This window comes from Adiantum capillus-veneris, chromosome 26 (genome assembly GCF_014529385.1).
Source record: "Adiantum capillus-veneris isolate H3 chromosome 26, ASM1452938v2, whole genome shotgun sequence".
Lineage (NCBI taxonomy): Eukaryota > Viridiplantae > Streptophyta > Polypodiopsida > Polypodiales > Pteridaceae > Adiantum > Adiantum capillus-veneris.
The window spans coordinates 75,141,105-75,168,094 of NC_140956.1; the positions used below are offsets into that span (position 1 = coordinate 75,141,105).

Genomic DNA, 26,990 nt, shown 5'->3' on the forward strand with positions numbered 1-26,990 from the left:
AATCGTATAAACCAAATCCAATTACTCATGCATCAAGGTAAGATACAATATTTTTTATTCTTTTTCCGACACACCAAAGGACCCACAGGGGGAGGTGCTTATCCCTTCCAAAAAGCACTTCCAAAAATTAGCCATGTTACATGGTCGGGCAGGGGTTGCGTACCGTCGACGGGCTAGAGCCACACGTAGGCATCACCATCGCTACCAAATTGATGCACCACATGCTGGGAACGACGTAGAGAATTCGTAGCAACCAACTTGGACCTCCTCCTCAAGTGACCCACCCTAGGAGGAGGATGCAATTGAGTGTCCAAGGGCAAGAGCCCTAGCAACCTGTCTAGAGTGTGACCCAAAGGGGGATTTGAACCCAAAACCCATAGGTTGAGAGGCCAAAGCCTTACCATTAGACCAACTCTTTGGGGACCACCACAACAAAATGCAAATGAATTTATTGATGCTCAATTTCGGTTCTTGTTAAGTAACTAGCTAGAACTCATTGATAATGGGGAGAACTTTTTACAATTTGAAGCCAAACTCGCTCACATGGAAAAGGGAAGATTCCTAGTGGGCACAATTTTGCAATGTAAACAAATCTACTTGAATAACATGTGCAACATGCGATTGATTACACACAGAACATATTCTACTTTGTGGTGATCAAGTGCATGAAACTTGTATACCAAACCTCCGCATACTTAGTATAACATGTCAAGGGGAGTTGGCCTAGCAGTAAAGGGAAAGGCGAGGGGCTTTAAGCACCCCCACGCACCCGCCATGGTTCAACCCTTGCAACATGTGGGTGTTGTAAAACTAGCCATTCAAACTGAAAATAAAAAAAGACATAATGCACTCAAAACAATCTTTTGAGTCTGTGCTCCTTTTTATTGACAACATGGGGGCTTTCTTTATAGGTCTAGTTCTTATCATAGCAAGCTGAAAAGTCTTAGCCAAGGTCTTTACTCAAAGATCAGCAAAAACAACTAGCAGTCTTTGCTTGCAATAAATTTGGGTTTGAGATGTTAGTAGGTTTAGAAGGCCATCTTGAATTCTCACCTTGCTCGATATACCCTCTCTCTCTCTCTCTCTCTCTCTCTCTCTCTCTCTCATGTGTGTGCATGCACGGGTACGCTTGCGCGCACACCCAAGCTTAAAAGGTGCAAATATTATTAGGTGTAGATAAATATCCAACGGCCACACCCCACCAAAACTTCCATACATCGACTAGAAAAACCGAACAGGTAGACACCAACAATTAGTTCTTCCTCCTCAGCATTCAGTTCCTCAAGAAGTCATTTGACTTCTTATGTCAAAAAATCTGACATTAATTTTCTTTCGCTGCCAAAAGATTTGACATTGAGTATGTGCAATAACCTGTACAAAGAATGGTTCAAGAAGGTACAAATAGTGAAGCCACCAACTAAATGATGACAAATAGTCTACCTGTGTATAAAACATACATTACACCCTACATTGATTGACAACATTCACAACCCAAATTTCCTTATTGATGGTATCTTGGACTGCTTCATTCCAGGGGTGACAATAGATTGACTATGTAAAGTACGAGCGTTTTTCTCTTTCTCTAGCTTCTTGGCTAGCAAATCCAGCTGTTTCTTTCGTAGCTCCTCCATTTCCTGCTCCATGACCGTCTTCTCCTCATTTTTCTTGCGCCTCTGCTCAATCCGAGACGTATTTGAATCCTTGACAGAGAAAAACATTGGTCCCAGCTCAGCTAGCCAAGCAGGCTCAACGGCAGTGACACACTGCATGTACTCCTTGGTTGTGAGGACCAGCTCATGGTAGACTATGTACTCAGGTGTATAACCAAGCCCATACAAAGAACTACTTGCATGCAAATGGCAAGGCATTCCCGTTCGGCAATTGACATAGTCTCCTACACCTTTCAATCGAGCAGCGTTATGAAAGTAAGCCGAACAAATCGCCTTGCGAACCACATCCCAGTCCGATCCACAGGAAGAAAGAGGGATTTTTTGGGCCTTCAGTATATCCAGAAGCTGGGAGCGCACTTCCCGCGCTTTCCTTAAACCTTTCACCTGTAGAAAATGATCATTGCACCAGTCACCACGATATTGATTTGCTTTCCACTGCTTGTAGACATTTAGCAAGGTGAGATGATCACTCTCGGGCACAAAAAACTTCTCTCTAGCTGCATCGCTTTCTTCGGCACGATCTTTAGGCCTGAAAAAAACTGAAGGAACAGAGAGCATCGATACGACAGTCAGAACCTCATTCAAGCACTGCAGCTCATCTCCCATTAACAACATTTTCGCCAGGGGAGGATCGAGAGGAAATTCCACCATCTTCCTCCCACAGGGTGAGAGGTTACCCACATTATCCAAAGCGCCAAGAACCCATAACTGATACATGGAGTTCAAAATGTTATCCTGTGGAGGAGGATCCATGAAGTCAAAATCCAAGAGATTTTCTATGTTTAGAGATTTGAGTAGCAGGACTACATTTCCCAAATTTGTTCGTTGGATTTCAGGAACAGGATTGGGTAGCATCTCATTTAGATATGCCGTTTCTGTGTAGAGACGATAGCAAGTACCAGGCCCAGTCCTACCGGCCCTACCTGCCCTTTGATTGGCTGCTGCCTGGCTACAAGGAAACACCTGAAGAGAATCCATACCCATCCGGGGATTGTAGACCTTGAATTTCCCATATCCAGAATCAATCACATAAAGAATCCCATCAACGGTGAGAGACGTCTCTGCAATATTCGTAGCTACAACACACTTGCGCACACCCTCTTCCGCTTTCTGAAAAATCTTAGCTTGCAAATCAGATGGAAGTTGAGAATAAATAGGCAATATCGCCAACGGGGCAGCAGAATTTTTGGCACTGGCTTCCAACTGCTGCATACGTTCTGCCAACGAATAGCAAGCTGTTTCTATTTCATCCTGGCCAGTCAAAAAGATGAGAATGTCACCCGCACCACACGTCATATGAATCACCATAGCTTGTTTTACAGCAGCGTCAACGTAGTCTTCAGATGGAGTCTTGCTAAACATGATATTCACAGGGAAAGTACGTCCTGGTATGTGGAACACGGGGACACTGCATTCAAGGACAGTCTTTTAGCAATATGAGTGACTAAAAATTACACATTTTCCATATACACAAGTCAAAAATTAATCGCAAATACATTTTGTTTCTGGCACGCACAAATCTTAGAGCACATACTTTCAACTTTAACATCCACGTCATGCATGCCCAAAATTGACTCACATGAAGCAAACTACGCTCGCGCACTTAAAATTGGAACACACACTACCAATGAGAATGCACTTCATTGAGGGCGGACTAATTGCCATCCAGAAAACATTGCAATTTGACATAACTATGTGCAACACATCTGGTATAATGAAAAAGTGACAACTTACCTCCCAAAAAAGTCCGAGAACTTTTGGGCATTAAGCGTGGCAGAGGTCACAATGAGTTTAAAATCTCTGCGACGGGCCACCACTTGTTTCAATATCCCAAACAGAACATCGGTATTCAAGGATCTCTCATGTGCTTCATCCATGATAATAGCACTACAAAACTCAACCCTCCACATTCTTAGACGAAAACTTTACAGGTCATATAATATTTAACCAGCAACTTGACCTAACATATACAAAGAAAAAGAAGAAAGTAATGTAATTAAGCTTCCTAATAATTAGCCTTTATGGGAATTATTTGTTGCTTTTTTGTCATCCCAAATATGAAGTCAAATTCCAAAGAAAGTAAAGTACGACAAGCTAGGACCGAAGTAGAGGTAATAAACTTGACATGATGTATATGTACCAGGAAAGCAGAGAGCCTGTCAACAAAGGAACTACCTGTACTGATCAAGATCAGCTTCACGTAATGTCTCACGCAAAAGAACCCCGTCTGTCATGTACTGCACATAAGAAACCGCCATTACTTTCCTTCATTTCTGAACATTGTCGTCACTAATTACACATACAAGTACGCCATACCTTAATGATTGTGTTTGGCCCTGTCACATCTTCAAAGCGGATGGCATATCCAACCTTGTCCCCCAGCTCGCAGTCCATCTCTTCGCTCACTCTTTTCGCAACACTCATGGCTGCTACCCGCCGTGGCTGGGTACATCCTATCATGCCATAAGTTGAAAGTCCGTCCTCATGCAGATACTGTAAAACAAAGATCCATAATATAAAAAATTCACATGGTCCATAAAGTTTTAAATTTGGTAGGCTGCATCAGCAGCAATTACCCCCTAGATTCAAAAGGCTACAAAAAAATCGTTAATGTTGTATGGGTTTTCTTGCCGGGTAAGCGTGTGTGTATGCGCGTACGTGTGCCTGGGTGTATGTGTGTGTTTTTTCTTGGTTATAGTTCAGGGTTTTGTGTGCTGGTTTGTGTGAGTGCTTGTCTGCTTGCGGGTTGGTTCATGAGTGTGTGCGTCAGGAACGTGTGTGTGTGTGTGTGTGTGTGAAACCGGCCTGTTCAATCCAAAAAGGGCGGTAGACTTTACTTTAAACCTTGATTTAGCTTTCACCCATTATTAGTCGTCTATTTTACCTGTACTTTCAAGACACAACAAAGGAGAGAGGGATACAGGCTGCTAGATTGCACCTGTATGAGTAGACGGACACCAGATTGGCCCCTAACTTAGGCGCCCCTTTTGGTATTTCTTTATTGTTCAAAAGAGGGAATAAACGCTGTGGTTCCCTACAAGCTGCCCCGCACAAACTCGGCTGAATTTCCACTGTTCCAGCCCGATTTTGGCAACATAACTGTACTAGAACCCTTCACAGTCAGTATTCCCACGCATTGGCCGACTTTCCCGACGCATACGGGCACTTTGCAAAACCTGGCGAGAATCTGCAGCACGCTGAATTCTCTGTTTTCAGCCCTGAAAATGCGCCAGATCACCTGTACAGCGGTCCCCTTGCGTCCCCGAACCTCCTGGGGGTATTAGGGTCTGTTTAGGGCCAAAACCCTAAACCTGCAAAAATACACAGCAGGCTGTAATTTACTGTTTCGGGCTCCGTTTCGCGTGCCGGTCGCATCCGTAGCAAGTCCTCGAGCTCCCGCACCTGTAGGGCTACTTGCCCTTTGAATCGGACGAGATTTCTGGCGTGAAACCTCTCCGAATTCACCTGTACCTGCGGGGGGATTAGCCGCTAGCTAATCCAGTACCTGTGCAAGAGGCTCTTGCCTCGGCAATCGCGCATGAACCCACACAACTGTACATTGGTCAAGTGAAGAGCCCACTAGTGTGGCATAACATACTGCCAAAGGGGAGAGAGAGGGCAGTGCGTAGCGTGCAGGGCATCACTCCTGGCACCGCACTGTGCATTAGAGGGAAAGCAAGCACTCCATAGCTCTTAACCTGTGACAAAAACTGAAAATGAGGCTCTCCCCCTCCTAAATTCAGCGCCACTTCTTGTTGCATGAGGCAAGTGCACCAGAAGGTGCCACTTGGCACATTTATAAGCATTTTCCCGTTTCGGGGTTGCCGTCTAAAAATATCCCAACCGGTTGCCCAGTTGACTTCACGGCAGAGTAAGAAAATGTTCCCCTTGTCATTCCGGAGGTAATGACGTCAACACATTTTCAGGTCCCAAAATAGCAGTTCCCTAAATTTTAGGAGATACTGCCATTGTATCTTTCTAGGTCATCCGACCCTCTTTGTACACTGCGGCCACATCCAGAACTGAAATGTAGCCTTTGTAGCAAAGGATTCCACTTTGGCTAGTCAATGACCCCACTTTGGCTAACCATACTCTTTGTCCAACCTTAGTGCTCTCTTGCCCTCAGGCCTGGACTCCCTCTGGACAGTTCCACACTAGCTATGCAATGCAGGGCAGTTAGATTTCCCGAGGGGTGTTTCCAAAAAGTGAAAGTAAATAGATAATAAGAAAGAAATCAACAAAAAGGATAGATAGTAGTCACACGCTGGTGACATACCCCCCTCTTGAAATCTCAAACGTCCTCGTTTGCATCTATGTCGTACAAGCTCCTAGTCAACATTGATGTATTCAACACCTGTCGACACACGTACGACACATACATGCTCATTGTCAACCCTGGTGTATTCAACACCTTGTTGACTCATGTATTGCCTGCGTGTGAACCCTGTCCCAATGACATAGTGGTAGCTGCGCACTGTGCCATTGCTTTGAGTCACTAACTTTCCAATGACAAAATGGTAGCTACACATTTTGCCACTGTCTTATAGTACATGTTGGATCCCGTAACACTTTCGAGCATACCCAAACCGACAATTTAAGAATGCAGTTACACATGTACTCTTCAATAGAAGCAATCACTGTATCCTTGACAAACTGACAAGAAATACTCACTTCTATAGCACTAACCAAACTTTTGGACATTCCATAAGAGCAATTGCCAAACTGACAATCTGTACAACTCTAACATTCATGTAACAGGTATTTCATTTGAGCTCACTTTAAATAACATGTACATCATTTGTTTCAGAAGCCATTGTCACACTGACAATCCATGTAGCTTTGAAACTCAAGGGGTCAAGGTAGGTTGCAAACCGAAGGCTTCAAGGTAAAGTGATAACACAATTGGTGACTCTGCAAGTTCACCTTCTTCCATCCACTTAGCATCCATTGGTGGATAGTTTCTGAACTTTACCAAGTATCGCCTAGCAACCTTGCCTTTCACTTTTCTTTCTTTATGTGCCAAAATCTGTTCAGGGACCAAGATCTCGTCAAGTTCCTTGACTTCCGGCTGATCTTCAACTGGCATATCTTCTGGCACATCACCCACATAGGGTCTGAGAAGACTCACATGAAACGCATTGTGAATCTTCCAACTGTCAGGCAATTTCAGCCTATATGCAACATCACTGATTATGTCGCACACTTGAAAAGGCCCATAGTAACGCATGCTGAGCTTTGGAAACAGTCTCTCCTTGCCCTTCATCTTCTTTAACCGTGCCTTTTCAAAGCGTAAAAGCACCCAATCACCAAGTGAATATACCACTTCACGACGATGACGATCAGCTGCTTTCTTTTGTTTTGCGTGAGTCCTTTCTAAGGCCACTTTGACCTTCTTGTACATTTCATCCATGTCCTGAACATACTTATCTGCTTCAAATATCTTGTCCTTTGTATGCAGTATGGGAGTAACTTTCTTGCCACCTTCAACTATCTCAAAGGGTGCCTTGCCAGTTGATGAATGCACTGTATTATTGTATGCATACTCCACCAATGGCAAATACTGCTCCCATTTTCCTTTATGCTCTGACACATAGCACTTCAACAGATCTAGGACAGTAGAATTTGCCTCTTCTGACTACCCATCTGTTTGAGGATGAAATGACGAAGAGAATTTGAGCGTTGTGCCCATATTCTCAAACAAACCTCTCCAGAACAAACTTGTCATGCGTGGATCACGGTCGCTAACAATCGACTGTGGCATGCCATGATACTTGAAAATATTGCTCATAAACAAGCGTGCCATCTGATCTGGCTTTATCTTCTTCCTGACAGGAATAAAATGAGCCTGTTTGCTGAATCTGCAAATAATGGTCCAAATACCATCGTTTCCTGTCTGCGTTCTCGGAAGATCAAAGATAAAATCCATAGCAATACTTTCCCATGGTTTATCTGGAATAGGTAGTGGTTGCAATAACCCTGGTGCCTTTTGCCTGTCAAACTTGACCTTTTGGCATATTAGGCATTCTCGCACAAAGGCATCCACATCCCTTCTCAATGTAGGCCAATAGAAGAATGTCTCAACCGCTTTAACTGTAGCATCAATACCACGATGCCCTGCATACGGTGGGACATGACTTTCTTCCATAACTTTGCGTCGCAATGGCTTTGTCACACACAATCTGCCATGCATCATCATGAACCCATCTTTAAGAAGATAGTGTTCATGACGTTGTCCATCCATTAGCTGCTCGAAGACCCTTGCAAAATCTTCATCATTTTCATACTGTTCTCTCATATCATCAAGTTCATGATGATAAGGAATCGACACAACTAAAATTTGTGGCTTCCTTGACAAGGCATCAGCCACAACGTTCTTCTTGCCTTCCACATGCACAATCTGAAAATGGAACATGGACAAGATATTTGCCCATCGCATATGCTTCTCAGATAACTTTGTTTGTGTCAAGAAGTATCGCAAGGTCTGATGGTTCGTTTGGACAACAAAATCTGCACCTAGCAGGTAGTGTTTCCAACTTAAGAGCGCATGAATCACAGCCAGTAACTCTTTCTCATAGACCTGCATGGTCATCTCTGGCCCTTGCAAAATTCTGCTCTCATAGGCTACTACCCTGCCATCTTGCATTAGCACTGCACCAATGCTACTACCGCAGGCGTCACACTGGACCACAAATGACTTCCTAAGATCTGGCAACACAATGATTGGATCCGAAGTCATCTTTTCCTTTAAGAGATTAAAAGCTGAAATCTCTTTTTGTGTCCATCTAAAGGTGACTGCCTTCTTTTGAAGAGCATGTAAAGGTGAAGCAATCTCAGCGAAATTTTGGATAAACCTTCTGTAATAGGAGCATAGTCCCAAAAAGCTTCGGACATCATGCACCGTCTTCAAATTTGGCCATGACTTGATCGCTTCAACTTTTGCAGGATCCATTCTGACACCATCCTTTGAGACAATGTGTCCCAGAAAGTGAATCTCTTCCAGAAAAAACTCACTTTTCTTTGCATTGATGAGCAACCTATGACTGCGTAGCTCTTTGAACACAATGGCCAAGTGATGCCTATGCTCCTCTTCATTCTTTGAGTAGACTATCATGTCATTAAAGAATGTACCAACAAACTGCTGGTGTGGACGGAAAATTCTGTCCATCATCCTATTGAACGTAGCAGGAGCATTTGTGAGACCAAAGGGCATCACTAAAAATTCGTAAAGGCCAAAGGTCGTTCTAAAAGCAGTCTTGTGAACATCCTCTGATCTAATGCGGATCTGATGGTACCCACTCTTTAGATCTATCCTGCTAAACATAGCTGCTCCTTCTAATTTGTCCATAATATCATCAATTCTAGGTATAGGGAACCTATTCTTGATGGTATTCTTGTTCAGTGCATGGTAGTCAATGCACATACGCCATGAGCCATCCTTTTTCTGCACCAATAACACTGGAGAACAAAATGGAGATGAACTGGGCTGAATCAGCCCCTTTTCTAACAGCTCCTGTACTTGGCCCATTATCTCTTTCTGCTGAGCCGCACTAACCCTGTACGGAGGCTTATTTGGTGGGCTACTGCCTGGCACCAAATCTATCGCATGGTCCTCGGGTCTCTCTGGCGGTAATTGAGACGGTAATGAATCGGAAAAGCAGTCACTATACTGTTGTAAAAACATTGACCTTTCTTTATCTAGCACAGATAAATTTGATTCATCACAATCTGACACTTCACGTGCAAAAACCAAGTACGCAGAAAGATGCTTTTTCATTACAGAAGTAATAGCAGAAGCTGATACAATAGGAATAGACTCCCCTTTAAGCTTTACATCCAGAATGTGAGTCTTTCCCCTGCTCTGTACAGTGATCTTTTTGTTGTAGGCATCCATGATTCCCTGTACACGAAACAACCAAGGAATACCTAACAACACATCACATCCGTCCAGTGGCATGATGTAAAATTCTTCAGCATCTACATAGGACTGGATATGTAGACGCAACTTTCCAATGATGGGCGTCACACCCTCTGTATGGCCAGGACATGCCAAACCTGCCTCTGCTGTATACCCCATCTCTTCAGGTCTGATTCCCAACTTTGAAGCCAATTCTGGGAAAATGAAGTTGGCTTTGGCACCTGGATCAAAGAAGATAAGCACTGTTTGATCCCTAACCTTTCCCCATGCTCTGCAAAGCTCACTTGCATCTGAATTTGGCTTGTCGCCCACCATATCTGGCACTAGACCAGCCATGGGCTTCTTTCCTTTCCTGTCTTCCTTGTCATCAGAATCAGCTGGCCTTTTCTTTGTAGGACAGTTGTAAGCAATGTGGCCAGGCTGCTCACATATAAAGCATTTGTTCTCTGTCCTCAGGACCTTCTTTTGCTCTTCTGACTTGCGAGGAAAACATCTTTTCCATTTCTTTGCTGGTCCTTTTTCTGATTCAGCCGTAGCTTTGTCTTTCCCTGCGTTGGCCGACTCCTGAGTCCCTTTAGGAGCCTCATTGGGAACGTGCTTCTTGGCTGAATTTTTCTTGCCTGATCCTGCCTTGACGCCAGTGTTAAATTCACAATCTTCTCCCTTGAGCAAACCATTCCCAGTGTTTGCTACCTCGATGAGCTGCGTCAAAGTAGTGACTTTTGTCTTCGTGCAGTATTTTCTCAATCCTTTGGGTAGGCCACAACAGTATTTTTCAATCTGTTCTGTCAATGGCACAAACCTATAGGAAGTTACTGGAAGTAGAGCTTTCCAAAACTTCCGATTGTAATCATCCAGATTCCTGCAAGTGGCAGCATTAAGCTGGTGCCATTCTGTCATGACATCTGCTTCAAAGTCATCAGATAACCATGCTGCTGCAAAAATCTGCTTAAAGTAAATCCATGTGGACGGAGCTTGCCCTTGAAGCAATAAAGTTGTCCATCATTGTCCCGCATTCCCTGTCAAGAAAGTGGCTGCCTTGCGGACCTTTGAAGCCTCTGTAAAGTTTCCCCCTGCATAGGCCTTGTCAAACTGCTGGAGGAATGAAAGAGCCTTCTTCCTATCATCAAACCCTGTAAAGGTCGTGAATGACACCTTTGCCACCTTCTTTGTACGGAGTTGGCCTCTCCAGCGGCGTTAAATTGTCATATGGAAGTGACTGAAACATGGGAACACTATTAGGGTTCATCTGTGTTCCTTGGCCGCTATTAACTTGACCTGGAAACGCCATATTTGGCTGCTGATTTGTAATTCCAGCCATACCAAAATTTGCTTGTGGCATCCCAAATTGGCCCTGAGTGCTCTGAAACCCTGGTTGCATACCTGTGACACCATACATGGGGTTAGGCATCATTGTTTGAGCACCCCCAAACACTGTTCCTGGCGTGTAAAACTGATTTCCAGGTGCATGACCAGCCATGCTCTGGAATACCGATCCACCTCCAAAATAGCCAGGGTGTACTGAAGGTGGTGGAAAGACCTGTTGCATAGCCTGTAGGTTGCTTCCCTGCCCATTAGAACCAGCTATAGGCTGCTGAAAGGTGGCGGGCCGAACTGGTACAGCTTGAAAGACTGGCATCTCAGCCACCTGTTCTTGCACCTTAGGCATAGGTTGTGGAGACTGCATGTTCTCCGTCAAGTGTACAGGTGTTTCCATTGACTGTGCAGTATGAATCACCTGTGCTCGAGCCTTAACAGGCTTTTGAATATGATCCAGTGACCCAACTTGCTGAGACGGAACAGGAGGTTGCAGAAAGGCTAAAAACCTCGGATTCTGCATTACTTGTGTGAACATAGCCACAGCAGTAGCCAACTGGGTCCTGATTATATCGTCATCTGTCTGTGGTGGTCTTGAGGACTCACCCACTTCATGTGTCTGTTGACCCTGTGAAGAGGAAACCTCTTCAGTCACATCATCTGGTCTGTCAGCCATAATTGCAATTCCCTGTGTCTGGTCTATGATCCCCTGTGTCTTCAAGCCCAAAACTGACCAAGGCTCACTTCTATGGGAAAAAGTGATTTAATCCCGTCGATGGAACCATGTAACCGGCCTGTTCAATCCAAAAAGGGCGGTAGACTTTACTTTAAACCTTGATTTAGCTTTCACCCATTATTAGTCGTCTATTTTACGTGTACTTTCAAGACACAACAAAGGGGAGAGGGATACAGGCTGCTAGATTGCACCTGTATGAGTAGACGGACACCAGATTGGCCCCTAACTTAGGCGCCCCTTTTGGTATTTCTTTATTGTTCAAAAGAGGGAATAAACGCTGTGGTTCCCTACAAGCTGCCCCGCACAAACTCGGCTGAATTTCCACTGTTCCAGCCCGATTTTGGCAGCATAATTGTACTAGAACCCTTCACAGTCAGTATTCCCACGCATTGGCCGACTTTCCCGACGCATACGGGCACTTTGCAAAACCTGGCGAGAATCTGCAGCACGCTGAATTCTCTGTTTTCAGCCCTGAAAATGCGCCAGATCACCTGTACAGCGGTCCCCTTGCGTCCCCGAACCTCCTAGGGGTATTAGGGTCCGTTTAGGGCCAAAACCCTAAACCTGCAAAAATACACAGCAGGCTGTAATTTACTGTTTCGGGCTCCGTTTCGCGTGCCGGTCGCATCTGTAGCAAGTCCTCGAGCTCCCGCACCTGTAGGGCTACTTGCCCTTCAACGCTACGCAATTTCTTCAGTGTGTGTGTGGGTCCTGCTTTATTTTAATCCTTTGTCACTTGGGGCCCCATCGAACGGGGACCCCATAAGTTGGTAGGACTTCTTCTTCTGTTACTTGTTCTTCTTAGAGTTTAGGCCCCTCGGTCGGCATCTGCAAGTTGGCTCCATTCTTTAGGCTTTGACACGTCAGCAGTTTGTTACATCTCCCCTTCTTGAAAGAGAGTAATCGTCCGCGATTACAGCATATCTGCAAAACAACTCAAGTTAGCTCAAAATTTCCGAGGGACATTCCGAAGGACAATCAATTTGCTCTTTTTATTAAGGAGTTAGCTTCTCCTTTCGGCTGTTTTGATCAAGGAGTTAGCTTCTCCTTTCTTCCAGATCGGAACTCTTGATATTCCGGCGTAGTAAAATTAGCCAGCACACCCAGATCGTACTGATCTTCCATGGGTGTCTTGATGCACTAAAATTACATACCCAGCAATCTCATCCAATTAGGAATATTCAATAATTGGCACATCACAATGCAACACAAATGCTCACATATGCATGTTACAAGACAGAGAAACATAAAGTCGCCAATTAACACTCCTCCCGCATAACCTAACAAGGTCCGGACCGGGAGATAGTCAATGACTCCCTCATCACTCCTCCCGCATAACCTAAAAAGGTCCGGGCCGGGAGATATATAGGCCTTTTACAACCAAACGCCCCCCAAACCACAGCCTGCGTCGTTTGGAGGTGCTGAGAGTAACCACTGCTCAGACTTCTTAATACTCCTCCCGCATAACCATCCAGGTCCGCGCCAGGAGTCACAACAACAATTACTTTACAAGCATACAACCAAACGCTCCCCAGGCATCGGCCTGCGTCGTTCGGAGGTCTTCTAGCATATAATGAAACGCTCCCTAGACATCAGTCTACGTCGTTTCGAGGTTCAAACAATACCAAAACAATATTTCTCACTTCTCCACTCGGGAGTAAAATCACCAATCAATGAAACCAATATTAAAACCAGAGTCAAACATTTCAAATCGGCACCAAAACAGGTTCAAAACAAATACCATCCATTTCAAACAAATTTCAAACAAGATCACCAAACAAGTTCTCATACAGAAGTCAAACTTGAAAAGCAATCTCGACATCAATCGAGCTCGAAAAGTCGACTGACTTTCCATCCCTGAAACCTGCACCAAAAAATTAGGGTTAGGTTCATTCCGTAAGGTCGTAGCCGAGCACAGCATGGTCCATCAGCTCTTGGACAGACAATGTTTCTTTGGCGGCGATGGTAGTCCCAAGATAGCAATCGTACTGGACCTCCAAGGTCATCTACTTGTGAAGAGACATCTACTAGGAGATGTCGAGAAATTTCAAGTTATAATCTGCTAGGGTTTCCATGGCAAGCATTTCAGGATACCCCACTTTGCCAGAAGTTGCACTCTGAAGGAAGATGTCAAAAACCATATAACTTCGGGCAAATTTTTTTGCTTGAAAGCTTGACACGTACTTGGAGTATGTTGATTGGTAGTTGTAGACATCAACATCTGCATGGCATTGCTTTTGAGAAAAATAGTGACTTGAAACAAATATGGATCCTTCTCTTGCAAGTGATCTTAATTGGCTTATGCCCTGTAAGACATGAGTGGTGAAGACGGGAGCGCACCCGATGCGCGATGAAGTAAGGGTGGCAGTGGCTAATAAGTCCGGGTTGGAGGGCGAAGATCCCTCAAATAAAATTCCAATAGCTCTATCTACTCTTTTGCAGGACCGGTATGCTTTCAAAAAAGCACACGCCTAATGCTTTGATACCACTGTCACAAGACGGGCGCCACATGCCAATAGAAAAGAGCAGACTAAAAAAGACTTAACACTTCAATAACAACTGAACTGAAAGAGAGAGACGACACGGGACACGAAGTGGCGGAATTCCACCCCAAAGAGTATTGGCCCCAAACCTTGGCGCCCCTTTCGGTATTTCTTTATATTGCATCAACACAATACAAGCTCTTACTCCAGACTCTGCACCTTCTCCAGGAAGCATGCAAGAGAATGTGTCACGAGATGGCAACTGCTAACCTTAGCTGTTGGTTTCTTTCCAATGATTTTTGTTCAATTTTTGAGACCCTCTTTTTGAAGTAGCAAATGGACGGACATTGTATGGCCAATGTGAACGGTAGTTTCACCCGCAGACGGGAAGTTGGTCGGCACTGGAACTCGTAAAGTAAAAGGATGTCTAGGCTCAGTTCAAGATCATGTAGGTCCTCCCGTCGCTCTTAGCAAGTTGGTGGATACTAGGAAGTGAACTCAATAAAGGCATAAAGTCAAGGTGGCATCACCAACAGAAAGTATCCGACAATTGGGCCACATTGCACTTTTGGATGCGGTTCCAATGAGGATAGATAGTCAGAAGACCACCGGGAGCCCAACGGAAGCATCTCCTAAAATATAGGGAACTGCTATTCTGGGCCATGAAATCTGTTCGCGTCATTAGCTTCAGAATGACAAGAGGAACATTTTATTACTCTGCTGCAAAGTCAACTGATGCACAAGTTGAGAGATTTTTAAGCAAGAAGCCCAATGAGGGGAAATTGCATGTATGAGTGCCAAGTGGCACTTTTTGGCCAATTTACCAAGTTTGGGAGAAAAGAACTCGTAACTGACTCTTTGGAGCAGTTTTGGAGGCTGTTATCTTTGATTTTCAGCCATTTCTCTCCATTTTTGAGCTTCCCATGACTTTACCTAGGACCAAGGAGCTCATTTTCAGCATTGGAAGGCATCAGATGCGTGTTTACAGGGCTGTTTTGCTGCGTTTTCAGAGCTACGCAGGTTTTGGAAGCCATGGAAATCTTCCCTTTTTGCATCTATTTGTTCACAGATGCATTACAGGTCAAGGGCAACAGAGGAGGCGCTCGATTTATGCTGGGGGGATGCTTCATTGAGAACCTGTCACAGGTTAAGAGCTATGGAGTGCTTTCTTTCCCTCTCATGTACAGTGTGGTGCTAGGAGTGATGCCCTGCACGCTAGACACTGCTCTCTATCTCTCCCCTACGTGCAGTTATGTGATGCCCCACAAGAGGGCTCTTCATTTGACTGATGTACAGCTGTGTGGTTTCATGCTTTTGTGCTGAGGCAAGAGCCTCCTTGAGCAAGAACAGGGGTAGCTAGCTGCTACTCCAAAGCAGGCACCGATGAGGGTCATAACCTCACCGTACAAGTGCGTTTTCAGCGCTGTGTATGCGCTGTAAATTGACTGTTTTTCAGCCATACGGACGCCAGAACCATTGGGAATAGTGCCCCACTGGCAGAGGACAGTTAGGGGACTGTTTGGGGCTGAAAACAAGGCAAAAATCACTAAATACAACGTGCTGAATTTACTGTTTTTGGGCAAAAGTCAAAGGGTTTATGCCAGTGGAAGTGAGTTCTAGCAGGGGAATTGGTTTCGCGCAAGTTTTGGAGCTGTTATGCTACCGAAATTTGGTCAAATCAAGTGGTATCTAGTTGGATACAGGTAAAGGATTCCTAGGACTCTACTTTGTAATTTACCCTCTCAAAGAATAAAGAAATACCGAAAGGGGCGCCAATTTTGGGGCCTACAGGTTGTCGGCGTCTGCTCGGAGCATTCTAGCTTCCGAGCCGTGTGTGTACTTAGGTGTTAATCCCCGTCATAGGTTACCTTTGCAAAGTACTCTGTGTGTGTCTAAAGTAAAGAATTTCGGGTGAAAGCCAACGCCTACCGCCCCACGGGCCGGTTTCAGAATGAGCCCTAATCTCATATTTAAAGGCCCTTGGCCTAAGAAGCAATTTACAGTAAAAAGCCTTCAAACTTAAAAGCATCTGGTCCAAAAGCAAAGCCAAAAACTGTCACTGTTATTTACGGAAATCCGTACAACCTGCCACGTCATCATGTCAGTGCAATTTTCGGAAATTGCCACGTCATTAGCAGCTACGCAATTTCTTCAGTGTGTATGTGTGGGCCCTTCTTTATTTTAATCCTTTGTCACTTGAAGCCCCATCGAACGGGGTCCCCATAAGTTGGTAGGACTTCTTCTTCTGTTACTTGTTCTTCTTAGGGTTTAGGCCCCTCGGCTGGCATCAGCAAGTTGGCTCCATTCTTTAGGCTTTGACACGTGCAGCAGGTTGTTACATCGTCCAGATCGGAACTCTTGATATTCCAGCGTAGTAAAATTAGCCATCACACCCAGACCGCACTGATCTTTCACCGGTATCTTGATGCACTAAAATTACATGCCTAGGCAATCTCATCCAATCAGGAATATTCAGTGGTTGGCACATCACAATGCAACACAAACGCTCACATATGCATGTTACAAGACATAGAAACATAAAGTCGCCGATGAACACCCCTCCCGCATAACCTAACAAGCTCCGGGCCGGGAGATATTCAACGACTATCTCATCACTCCTCCCGCATAACCTAAAAAGGTCCGAGCCGGGAGATATAGAGGCCTTTTACAACCAAACGCCCCCCAGACCATAGCCTGCGTCGTTTGGAGGTGTTGAGAGTAACCATTGCTCAGACTTCTTAATACTCCTCCCGCATAACCATCCAGGTCCGAGCCATAAGTAAAACAACACTTTTCAATCATTCAATACTCCCCCCGCACATAACCACAAGGGTCCGGGCCATGAGTATGAACAAGTATTCTCAAACATCATTTCTCACTACTTCACCTAGGAGTAAAATCACCAATCATTGAAACCAGTATTAAAACCGGAGTCAAACATTCCAAATCAGCACCAAGACAGGTTCAAAACAGATACCATCCATTTCAAACAAATTCCAAAGAGGATCACTAAACAAGTTCTTAAACAGATTTCAAACTTAAAAAGCAATCTCGACATCAGTCGAGCTCGATAAGTCGACTGACTTTCCATCCCTGAAACCTGCACCAAAAAATTAGGGTTAGGTTCATTCCATAGGGTCGTAGTCGAGCACAGCATGGTCCATCAGCTCTTGGACAGACTGTTTTCTTTGGCGACGATGGTAGTCCCAAGTTAGCAATCGCACTGGACCTCCAAGGTCATCTGCTAGTGAAGAGACATCTATTGAGAGATGTCGAGAAATTTCAAGTTATAATCTGCTAGGGTTTCCATGGTAAGCATTTCAGGATACCCCACTCTGCCAGAAGTTGCACTCCGAAGGAAGATGTGAGAAACCATATAACTTCGGGCAAAATAATTTTCTTGAAAGCTTGCCAAGTCCTTGGGGTGTGCAGCTTGGTAGCTATAGACATCAACATCTGCATGGCACTACTTCTGAAAAAAACAGTGACTCGAAACAAATCTGGATCCTTCTCTTGCAAGTGATCTTTATGGCTTATGCCCTGTAAGACATGAGTGGTGAAGACGGGTGTGTGCCCGATGCGTGATGAAGTAAAGGTGGGAGTGGCTAATAAGTCTGGGATCGGAGCACGAACCTAAAATTTCCAATGAGCTTTGGAAGTGCGATCTTGCTCTGTCTTCTCTTTGGTGGGACCGGTATGCTTTCAGAAAAGCACACGCTTGAAGATTTGATACCACTGTCACAAGACGGGCACCACGTGCCAAAAGAAAAGAACAGACTGAATAGACTTTTAGCACTTCAACAACAATTGAACTGAGAGAGAGAGAGAGAGAGACGACACGTGACACGGAGTGGCGGAATTGCACCCCAGAGAGTATTGGCCTCAAGCCTTGGTACCCCTTTCGGTATTTCTTTATATTACATCAACTCAGTACAAGCCGATACTCCAGGCTCTGCACCTTCTCCAGAAAGCATGAGCCCTTAGCACATATTTAAAGGCCCTTGGCCTATGAAAGCAGTTTACATGAAAAGCCTTCAAACTCAAAAGCTTCTGGTCCAAGAGCAATGGCAAAAAGCTGCCAACGTAAATCATGGAATTCCGTACAACTGCCACGTCAACAGTCAGCGCAAAACGCGGAAATCCGTACAGCCTGCCACGTCAGCACTGTCAGCCTAATTTTCGGAAATCTGCCACATCATCAGTTGGTACGCAAGACTTTCAGTGTGTGTGTGGGTCTTGCTTTATTTTAATCCTTTATGTCACTTGGGGCCCCATCGGACGGGGTCCCCATAAGTTGGTAGGACTTCTTCTTCTGTTACTTGTTCTTCTTAGGGTTTAGGCCCCTCGGCCGACATCTACAAGTTGGCTCCCTTCTTTAGGGCTTTGACACGTCAGCAGTTTGTGACAGCAATGGTGGAGTTCAATCGCGACACAACTGCATGCTCCAAGGACATGGCAAGCTCAAGACAATTTTTGCACGGAGTTATATGACTTCTCTCTTTGTAGTCCAGATTTTGTCAGAGTGGGGCAACTTGAAAATACTTGCCACAGAGACCATGGAAGGTTATAACCAAGGGTTTCTCAACGTCTTACCTTCCGGTGTCTTTCTTCACATAGATTTCCTTTAAGGACCAGTGTGAGAGATATACATTGGATTGCCATCACCTTTACACGAATTTGTCTACCCAAACAAGTATCGACAATGCAAGAGCTTGTGGACCATGCCGCGGTCGGCTACAAACTTATGAAAGGAAAGCTAGAATTCACTACAAAAACAACTCCGTTAAACAATCAGAACTCCCGGCAATAACAAACAAATCCTCGGGAATCTCGTGAAAGTCAACCTCAAAGGCCTCATTTGACACGTCGTCAATGAGAAACCCTGTTACAAGAAGCCCGATGCTTCGAATGTTTTCAAACAGGACATGTGTTCAATACATGTCTTCAACAAGCCTCCACATCTTCGAAGCAACCTTCCCCTTCAACGGAAGATAGATCTCCACGGCCACCTCCGGCTAAGAGAGCTCACCGTGCCATCGAACTTGTACCTAATAAACCTCGAGAGTTCCAACGAATTGTGCACAGCATATGCAAAGTCAACGGCTTGAAAGCCTTAATTTTCTTTGATCCTGGAGCTACTAAAAATTTCATCCATCCAAAATTCCTACAGCAGATGGACTTTGATTTTGATTCACAAGGACGCGAAATTGAAGCCAAGCTAGCTACCGAACAAAACCACAGAGTGGTCCCGCTAATTGGGGTTCTTCCAATGACTATCCAAGGCTACCATGAAAAAGTCGACTTCCACATTATAAACCTCATGCAGAAGGACAAGCCAATAGTCCTCAAAGTTCGGTTGTTCGAAAAAAAAACCCAAATGAATTTTCTAGTTGATTTATAGTTAGATATTCTTGAACTTTGTTTGAGAAAGTACTGTTTGGAATTTGTTTGAGATGGATTGTATCGTTTTGAACTTGTCTTAGTGCCGATTTGAATTGTTTAACTCTGGTTTTAGCTATTGGTTTCAATGATCGGTGATTTACTCCTGGGTAGAGTAGTGAGAAATGTTGTTTGATAATGTATGAACCTTGGAACGACACAAACTGGATACCTGAGGAGCTTTTTGTTGTATGCTTGAAAACCTCCGAACGACACTGATGGGATGTTTGGGGAGCATTTTGTTGTACACTGGAAAACCTTTTAACGACGTAGATGGGATGTCTAGGGAGTGTTTAATTGTATGCTTGAAACCTCCAAGCAACGCCGGCTACAATCTGGGAAGCGTTTGGTTAAATCAATCCTTTAAGCTCATGGCCTGGACCTTTTTAGGTTATTTGCGGGGGGAGTGAAAAGGTAGTCGTTGAGTAGCTTCATCCCGCAGACCATTTGTCTCGGGGGAGTGCTTAGCAGCGCTATTCGTTATCTTGTAGCACGCATATGGGAGCGTTGTGTTGCTTTGTGATGTGTCAACCACTAAATATTCCTGAATAGGTGAGATTGCCTGGGTATGTAGTCTGAGTGCATCAAGACACCCGTTAAAAATCAGCGCGGTCTAGGTGTGATGGCTGATTTTGCTACGCCAGAACATCAAGAGCTCCAATCTGGGATGAGAAATCTGATTGTCCCTCGGAAATTTTTGAGCTACCTTGAGTTGTATTGCAAATATACGGTAATCGAGGACAATTACTCTTCTTTCAAGAAGGGGGAATGTCACAAAGTGCTGACGTGTCAAGCCACGGAAGACTCTTCGAGCGTAACCCTAGCCGACCTGCAGATCCCGGCTGAGGGGCCTAAACCCTAGAAACAATTGAAAAAGCACGAGTTCTCACCAACTTACAAATCCTTGCCGAGTTACTAAAAGAAGGTTTGACCAACTTATGGGACCCCGTCCAATGCGCCCAAAAATAATAAAATATAGCGGGACACACCCACACAGAAGATTAGCGTTAAGGTTGTTGACCTGGCACTTGCTGTATGGAAGCCACAAATAGCGCTCAAATGCTAACATGGCTTGCAGTACAAAATTCCATGAATTGCGCTAACATGGAAGATTGTGCGGACACTCCCATAAATTGCGCTAACATGGCAGGCTGTCAGACACTCCCATAAATTGCGCGACAGATGCTGGTGTCGCAGATTTTACGGACAGCCACACTGGCGCTAGCTTTTGAGAGAACCAATGCTTTTAGACTATATGATTTCCATGTACTGCTTTTGGAAAGGCCTTGGGCCTTTAAATAGAAGGGTGGGGCTCTCTTCTCTGACTACCTTGCAGTAGCAGAAGCAGGAGCAAGAGTAAGAGCAAGGCAGAGTCGTGCCATCTCTTGTGTACTAAGTTGAAGCAATATAAAGAAATACCGAAAGGAACGCCAAGGTTTGGGGACAATGCTCTCTTGGGGTGGAACTCCGCCACTCCGCGTCTCGTGTGTCATGCATCATAGCTTCACAGCTCACAACAGCTTGCACAAGTCCTCCCCCCCCCCTCTCTCTCTCTCTCTCTCTCTCTCTCTCTCTCTCTCTCTCTCTCTCTCTCTCTCTCTCTCTCTCTCACAAACCCAATGGAAGCCCAGGCCCACATACGAACACCCATGCCCCACATGGCACGAAGAGCCATCTCTTTGATGCGCACAAGGTCACATATGCTCAAAATAGAAACAGAGGGCTGGCTGAAAATTGATGCTTCTAAACGGATATGCACATCATGTACAATGCAAGCTCCCGAAGATGAAGCACATGTGACATTGGAATGCACAGAATACGCTCACATCTGGGCTAATTTTCAACCACTTCTAAGCGGTTGCTCTACCTTTGCGGACCTATTATCCAAGACAAACCCCTCCCCTACAACTCTCGGAACATACCTCACCCGCATACTTGAGCATCAAAAGACACTCATAGGAACACAAAAAGAGAATAACACACACCACACCATACAGCCCCGTGAGGGGAGACTATGTATCACTTTGAGGTCCCATGGGTCATTTCTGGCCCCCCGCGGACGTTAATACCAAATCAAATCAAATCTCTCTCTCTCTCTCTCTCTCTCTCTCTCTCTCTCTCTCTCTCTCTCTCTCTCTCTCTCTCTCTCTCTCTCTCTCTCTCTCTCTCTCTCTCTCTCTCTCTCGTCTCTCTCTCTCTCTCTTTGGAAAAATCAGGGCTGTATATTATTGAGTACAATATAATCCCCAGCGGATGCCAAAATAGCCTATCACGTGGGGTGTACAAGCTGAATGTAAGGGTGAGAGCCACTATAGTGACAACTCGACTAGAACAATCTCATGGTGGTCTCTGTGATGAGTGGAGGAGAAACCATCGAGGGGGGGCATAATGCCATGTAATCTGTGTGATGCCTGTAGCCTAATACAACCAACCATCTCTCTCTCTCTCTCTCTCTCTCTCTCTCTCTCTCTCTCTCTCTCTCTCTCTCTCTCTCTCTCTCTCTCTCTCTCTCTCTTTTCGGTATGTATGTGGATGAGGTTTCTGACTACATTGACAGCGATGGGGATAAAGGTGCTCAGTTGGCAGGGACATGGATTCCACTTTTGTTATATGCTGATGACATAGTGTTGATCTCCAAATCCCCAGAGGGAATGCAACGTCAATTGGATGCTTTGCATACGTTTGCCCACGAAAGTGGTTTGTCTGTCAACCTCGGTAAAACCAAGGTTATGGTGTTTAATACCACCCCACAGTGGATCAGGAGGTCAGCACCTACATTCACATACGGCCAAGAGACCGTGGAGTACACAAACGCTTACACTTACCTTGGAGTGGTTTTTAGCGGACGTGCATTCTCACTCAGAAGAGCAGCAGAGACCAGACTTACTAGAGCCCACGCAGCATTGGGTAGATTGGAGAGGATGTGCTTGCAGGTTCAGTTTCAAGAGCCCCGGACCAAGCTCTGGCTCTTTGACACCTTGGTGGCTTCAGCATTGCTCTATGGAACCGAGATATGGGACCTTCACTGGATCACCACGGGAGGCCAGGTCGCTTAGACGGATGGGGGAACATGGAGAAACCTCTCGTCTCTATGATCTCGCGGCTCATTAGAGCCAAGGCATCAATACCACGGGCCATTATCCGAGCAGAGGTAGCGGCCCCCCCACTTGTGGTGGAGGCGCTCACCAGATTAGTCTCCTTCATAAACCGCACATGGGCACTTCCTAGAAACAGATATGCTCGCATAGCACTTGAATCCTCTCTACAGTTAGCCATACAAGGAGATACAACATGCTGGTATGGGGAGATGACATCATGGTTTCAGGCACATGGGTTCAACATAGACAGGCTGCCACCATTCCATTACTCATCGGATGCACCATCCCTCACTCTTACACAGTCAGAGATCACCAAGCTCATCCGCCAAGACCTGACCCAGCTAGACACCAAGAGGACATGGATACAACCAGCACAGGAATTGGGCACGAAGATGGCTTTCTACAGAGACCACCTCCTCCAGCTTACGGAAGATGGTTTTGTGGAGAGACCCAGATACATGGATACCCACTTGTCTCATGGGATACGATGTGCTATTGGCTAGTTACGCACATCTTCTCACCGGTTGCGGATTGAGACTGGGAGATACAACGGAGTACCAGCAGAGGACAGGACATGCTGTCACAAAGTGATGACGTGGCAGACAGCAGAAACCCTAAAATTCCTGCAAACCCTAATTTTTGCCAGAAACCCTAAATTCCGCAAATCGCGGAGGCGGATTATTAACAAAAAAAAAAAAAAGGAAAATGATGAGCGACGCGAATTTTGCTTTTGCTTTTTTTTTTTTATGAAAAAAAGAGAAAAGACTCTCTAAGAGAGAGAGAGAACTGATGCTTTTGATTTTAAAAGCTTTTGGGGCTCTGCTTTTGGGCATCCCTTGTAACCTTTAAATTAGTGGTGAGGGCCTCACTTCTCAGGGCATCTGGACGCAGAGTCTGAGAGTGAAACCCTAACCGCTCTCTTGTACTTTGATGATTGATTAATATAAAAAGAAATACCGAAAGGGGCGCCAGTCTTTGGGGCCAATATCTCTAGGCACGGAACTCCGTCGGGCCAGTGCAAATCTATTGTGATCTGTGAATTGTTTTGAAGTGGTTATTTGGTGCTGTCGAGGTTGATTCTTGACTTGGAGTGTCCAAGTCTGTTACAGTGGTATCAGAGCACGGCCGATTTCTCTTCTACGGAAAATCCGATCCCCGAATTTTTTTTCCGCGGCACCTATGGCTTCAGGCAATGATCAGTCGACTCCCTCTGCATCTGGAGATGCGGACTGGGATCACAACGAAGATTCAGACAGAGAGTATGGCCCGCCTCAGCCTACTCAGGCGGAGCAAAGAGAGATGGAGCGTCGTCAATTGATTGGCGATGCAACAAAGATGATGCTCAATTTTGCCAAGGACCCGAAGATGGCAAAATATATGAACCAGACCTCTTTGAAAGAGGTACAGATGGAGTGGCAGAGAACCACAACACCACTCCCGAAACCCGCTCTCAAGAAACCTTCTGCCTCCAAGAAAATATACGGAGCAGGAACTGGAGAACGTGGTTGATGCACGGATTGCTCAGCTTTTCGACGTGCAAAAGAAAGACAAAAAGCACGGCAAAAAGCAGAAGAAAGGCACTGACTTCCCGGGATATTTGGGTCGTCGGTTGACATTTGACAAGGCAAAGAAACGGAAGAAGCGTGTTCGATTTGAAGGAGTACCCAGTTCTTCCTCTTCTTCTTCTTCTGACAGTTCTTCTAGCTCCTCGGATTAGAGCGAAGAAGACAAAAAAAGCAAAAAGCGAAGCAAGACACAAAGCTTCGGAAAGGGCAAGAAAAAGGCAAAGAAGGCTACATCTCGCCCAGAGACTGACAGTTCTACTGAGGACTCGTCTACAAACAGCTCAAATTCCGATGACGGAAAGTTTTATGCGAACAAGAAGAATTTTTTACAAGGCCAACCAGTATGACTTTCTCGAAGATAAAAGCAAGAAAGTCCGAGAGTTTAAGGAAGGTGGCCACTCGATCAAGTTTGATACTTTTCAGGATACTCAGATGCTTCGAAGGCTTTGTCTTTTATACAACAGTTTGACATCGCTTTCGCGGGAGGACGCTATTCAGAGCACTCCAAGATTCGGAGAGCTGCCTCTTACTTTAAGGGGAATGCTCGTACTTGGTGGTCCACGCTTCTATTAAGCAAGACTGTGCCAGTTACATGGCTGAAATTCAAGAGGCTTTTTATTTCTTCTTGGTTGACTCAAGAGTTTGAGCGAGATATACGAGCTACTTGGAACCATCTCCGGATGACCAAGAGCGATACAGTGAATTCTTATTGTGAAAGATTCTGGAGCTCTTTTCTACCCGCCTCTTCATTCAAGAAGATCTCGTTCAGAGAACAGATTGAGCGGTTTACCTTGGGTTTACCTACAGAGATCCGAAATCACTGCTTGGAACAGAAGTCAGCTTCTGTTCAGGAGTTGATGAGTCATGCGAAGCGGGGCTTTGCCATTCACTCTGGCAGTCTAACCTACCCCACAGATGAAGCCATGACACAACGAGCCGAACAGACTTCTGGGAATGAAAGTAGAATGAAAAAGAGCAACCCAGAGAAAAAAAAGGATGCACGACCCAAGCTTACTCCTGAGGAGAGAGCTCGCTTCATCAGAGAGGGGAAGTGCTTTGGATGCGGGGAACATGGACATATTTCCGCGAAGTGCCCTGATAAGGCACAGAAAGAACAGAATGATAAAGACGACGACAGGTCTGAGAGTTCGAGAGCAGCTGAGGAATGTGGCAGAAAAGGCAGATAGAAAAGCAGAACTGGTACCACATGGCGTGGGACCTGCACCGAATCTAATGAATGAAAGTACAAACTTTGCCGCTTTTGGGGCAAAGTGAAGGATCAGGAAGCTCTTTTGAAGGAGCCAAGGCCAACTTCTTTTCACTTGGAATTGGCGGCTCGATTTGGAACTACGCCACAGACTGACGCCACAGGCGGAAGTAGTTCAACTGGCACCCGGATGGGATATTGCCATTACACCGAGCATTGGCAAACTTCGTTTGCAATGACAGGGGTGTTCAAGGCACGCGAGTGACGTTCTACTCGGGATCCCTTGGTACCACAAGAACTACGCCGTGGTTGACTACCGGGCCGAGAAAGCGACTTTGATAAATGAAGGGCTTAGAGATTGTACTTGATGAACTTCAGTTTTCTTACTCATTCTTTTGGGAGAACTGAACGATGGATAAAGGTTGAATATGTTTTGACCTGAAGAAAAGAACGCCAAGATTTTTTTTCTCCACGCTCATGCCGATTGCTTTTGAGAGGGCCTGAAGATCATACCATTGATCTGATACCTCGTAGTACACCACCGAACCTGCCACCCTACAATGTGAGCCGAGCACAGAATGAAGAGATTATGAACCAAGTGAAAGACCTCTTGGAAAAGGGTCTTGTCCAGCCTAGTACTTCACCGTATTGCTCTCCAGTGTTGTTGGTTTTGAAGAAAGACGGATCTTGGAGAATGTGCATCGATTATAGCACTCTCAACGAAATCACCATCAAGAACAGATTTCCGATTCCTAGGATCGATGATATACTCGACAGGTTACAGGGATCCTCATGCTTTAGCAGGATTGACTTGAAGAGTGGATATCATAAGATCAGGATAGCGCCAGGAGATGTCTACAAGATAGCTTTTCGGACGACTTTTGGGTTATTTGAGTTTTTGGTGATGCCTTTTGGCTTAACCAATGCTCCTGCGACATTTAACCGGATGATGGATAGGAATTTTCGAGAGTACAGGCTATTTGTTGGCACTTTCTTTGACGACATCATTGTTTTCTCGAAGAATGAGGCAGAACACAGAGATCATCTGCTTCAAGTCTTTCAGGCATTACGAGATCACACGCTAGTGATTAATGCAAAAAAAAAAAAAGTGAATTTTTTCCTACCAGAGATACACTTTTTGGGACACATTGTGTCAGCAGCAGGAGTGCAAATGGACCCGGCCAAGATAGAGACTATCCGTGATTGGCCCGATTTGAGGAATGTCCATAAAGTTGGAAGCTTCTTGGGACTGTGTTCGTACTACAGGCGGTTCATACGAAAGTTTGCAGAGGTTGCTTCCCCTTTGCATACCTTGACACAGAAAAGAGTACCTTTTTCGTGGGGACCCACAGAGGTGACTGCCTTTCGGACATTGAAAGAGAAATTGACTACGGGACCTATTTTGACTTTGCCGGACTTGCAGAAGTCATTTGAAGTATATTGTGATGCTTGTGGTCGTAGTCTGGGTGCGGCCTTGATGCAAGAAGACCATGTCATAGCTTACGAGAGCCGTTTGTTCTCTAGGCTGGAGATGACAGCACAGATCTATGGGAAGGAGCT

The 26,990-nt window shown here is 45.2% G+C and overlaps 1 protein-coding gene across 1 annotated transcript in view; it reads right to left on the reverse strand.

The window, feature by feature from the left end:
• Nucleotides 1-1,241: 1,241 nt before the first annotated feature.
• EMB3011 (RNA helicase family protein) overlaps nt 1,242-26,990 on the reverse strand; it is a 62,346-nt gene continuing 36,597 nt past the window's right edge. The window contains exons 13-16 of the mRNA XM_086500965.1: nt 3,987-4,163; nt 3,846-3,907; nt 3,405-3,557; nt 1,242-3,078 (exon numbers count right to left, since the gene is read on the reverse strand). Coding sequence (XP_086357091.1) covers nt 1,485-3,078; nt 3,405-3,557; nt 3,846-3,907; nt 3,987-4,163 — 1,986 coding nt within the window. The 3' untranslated portion in view covers nt 1,242-1,484. The remainder of the gene's footprint in view (nt 3,079-3,404; nt 3,558-3,845; nt 3,908-3,986; nt 4,164-26,990) is intronic.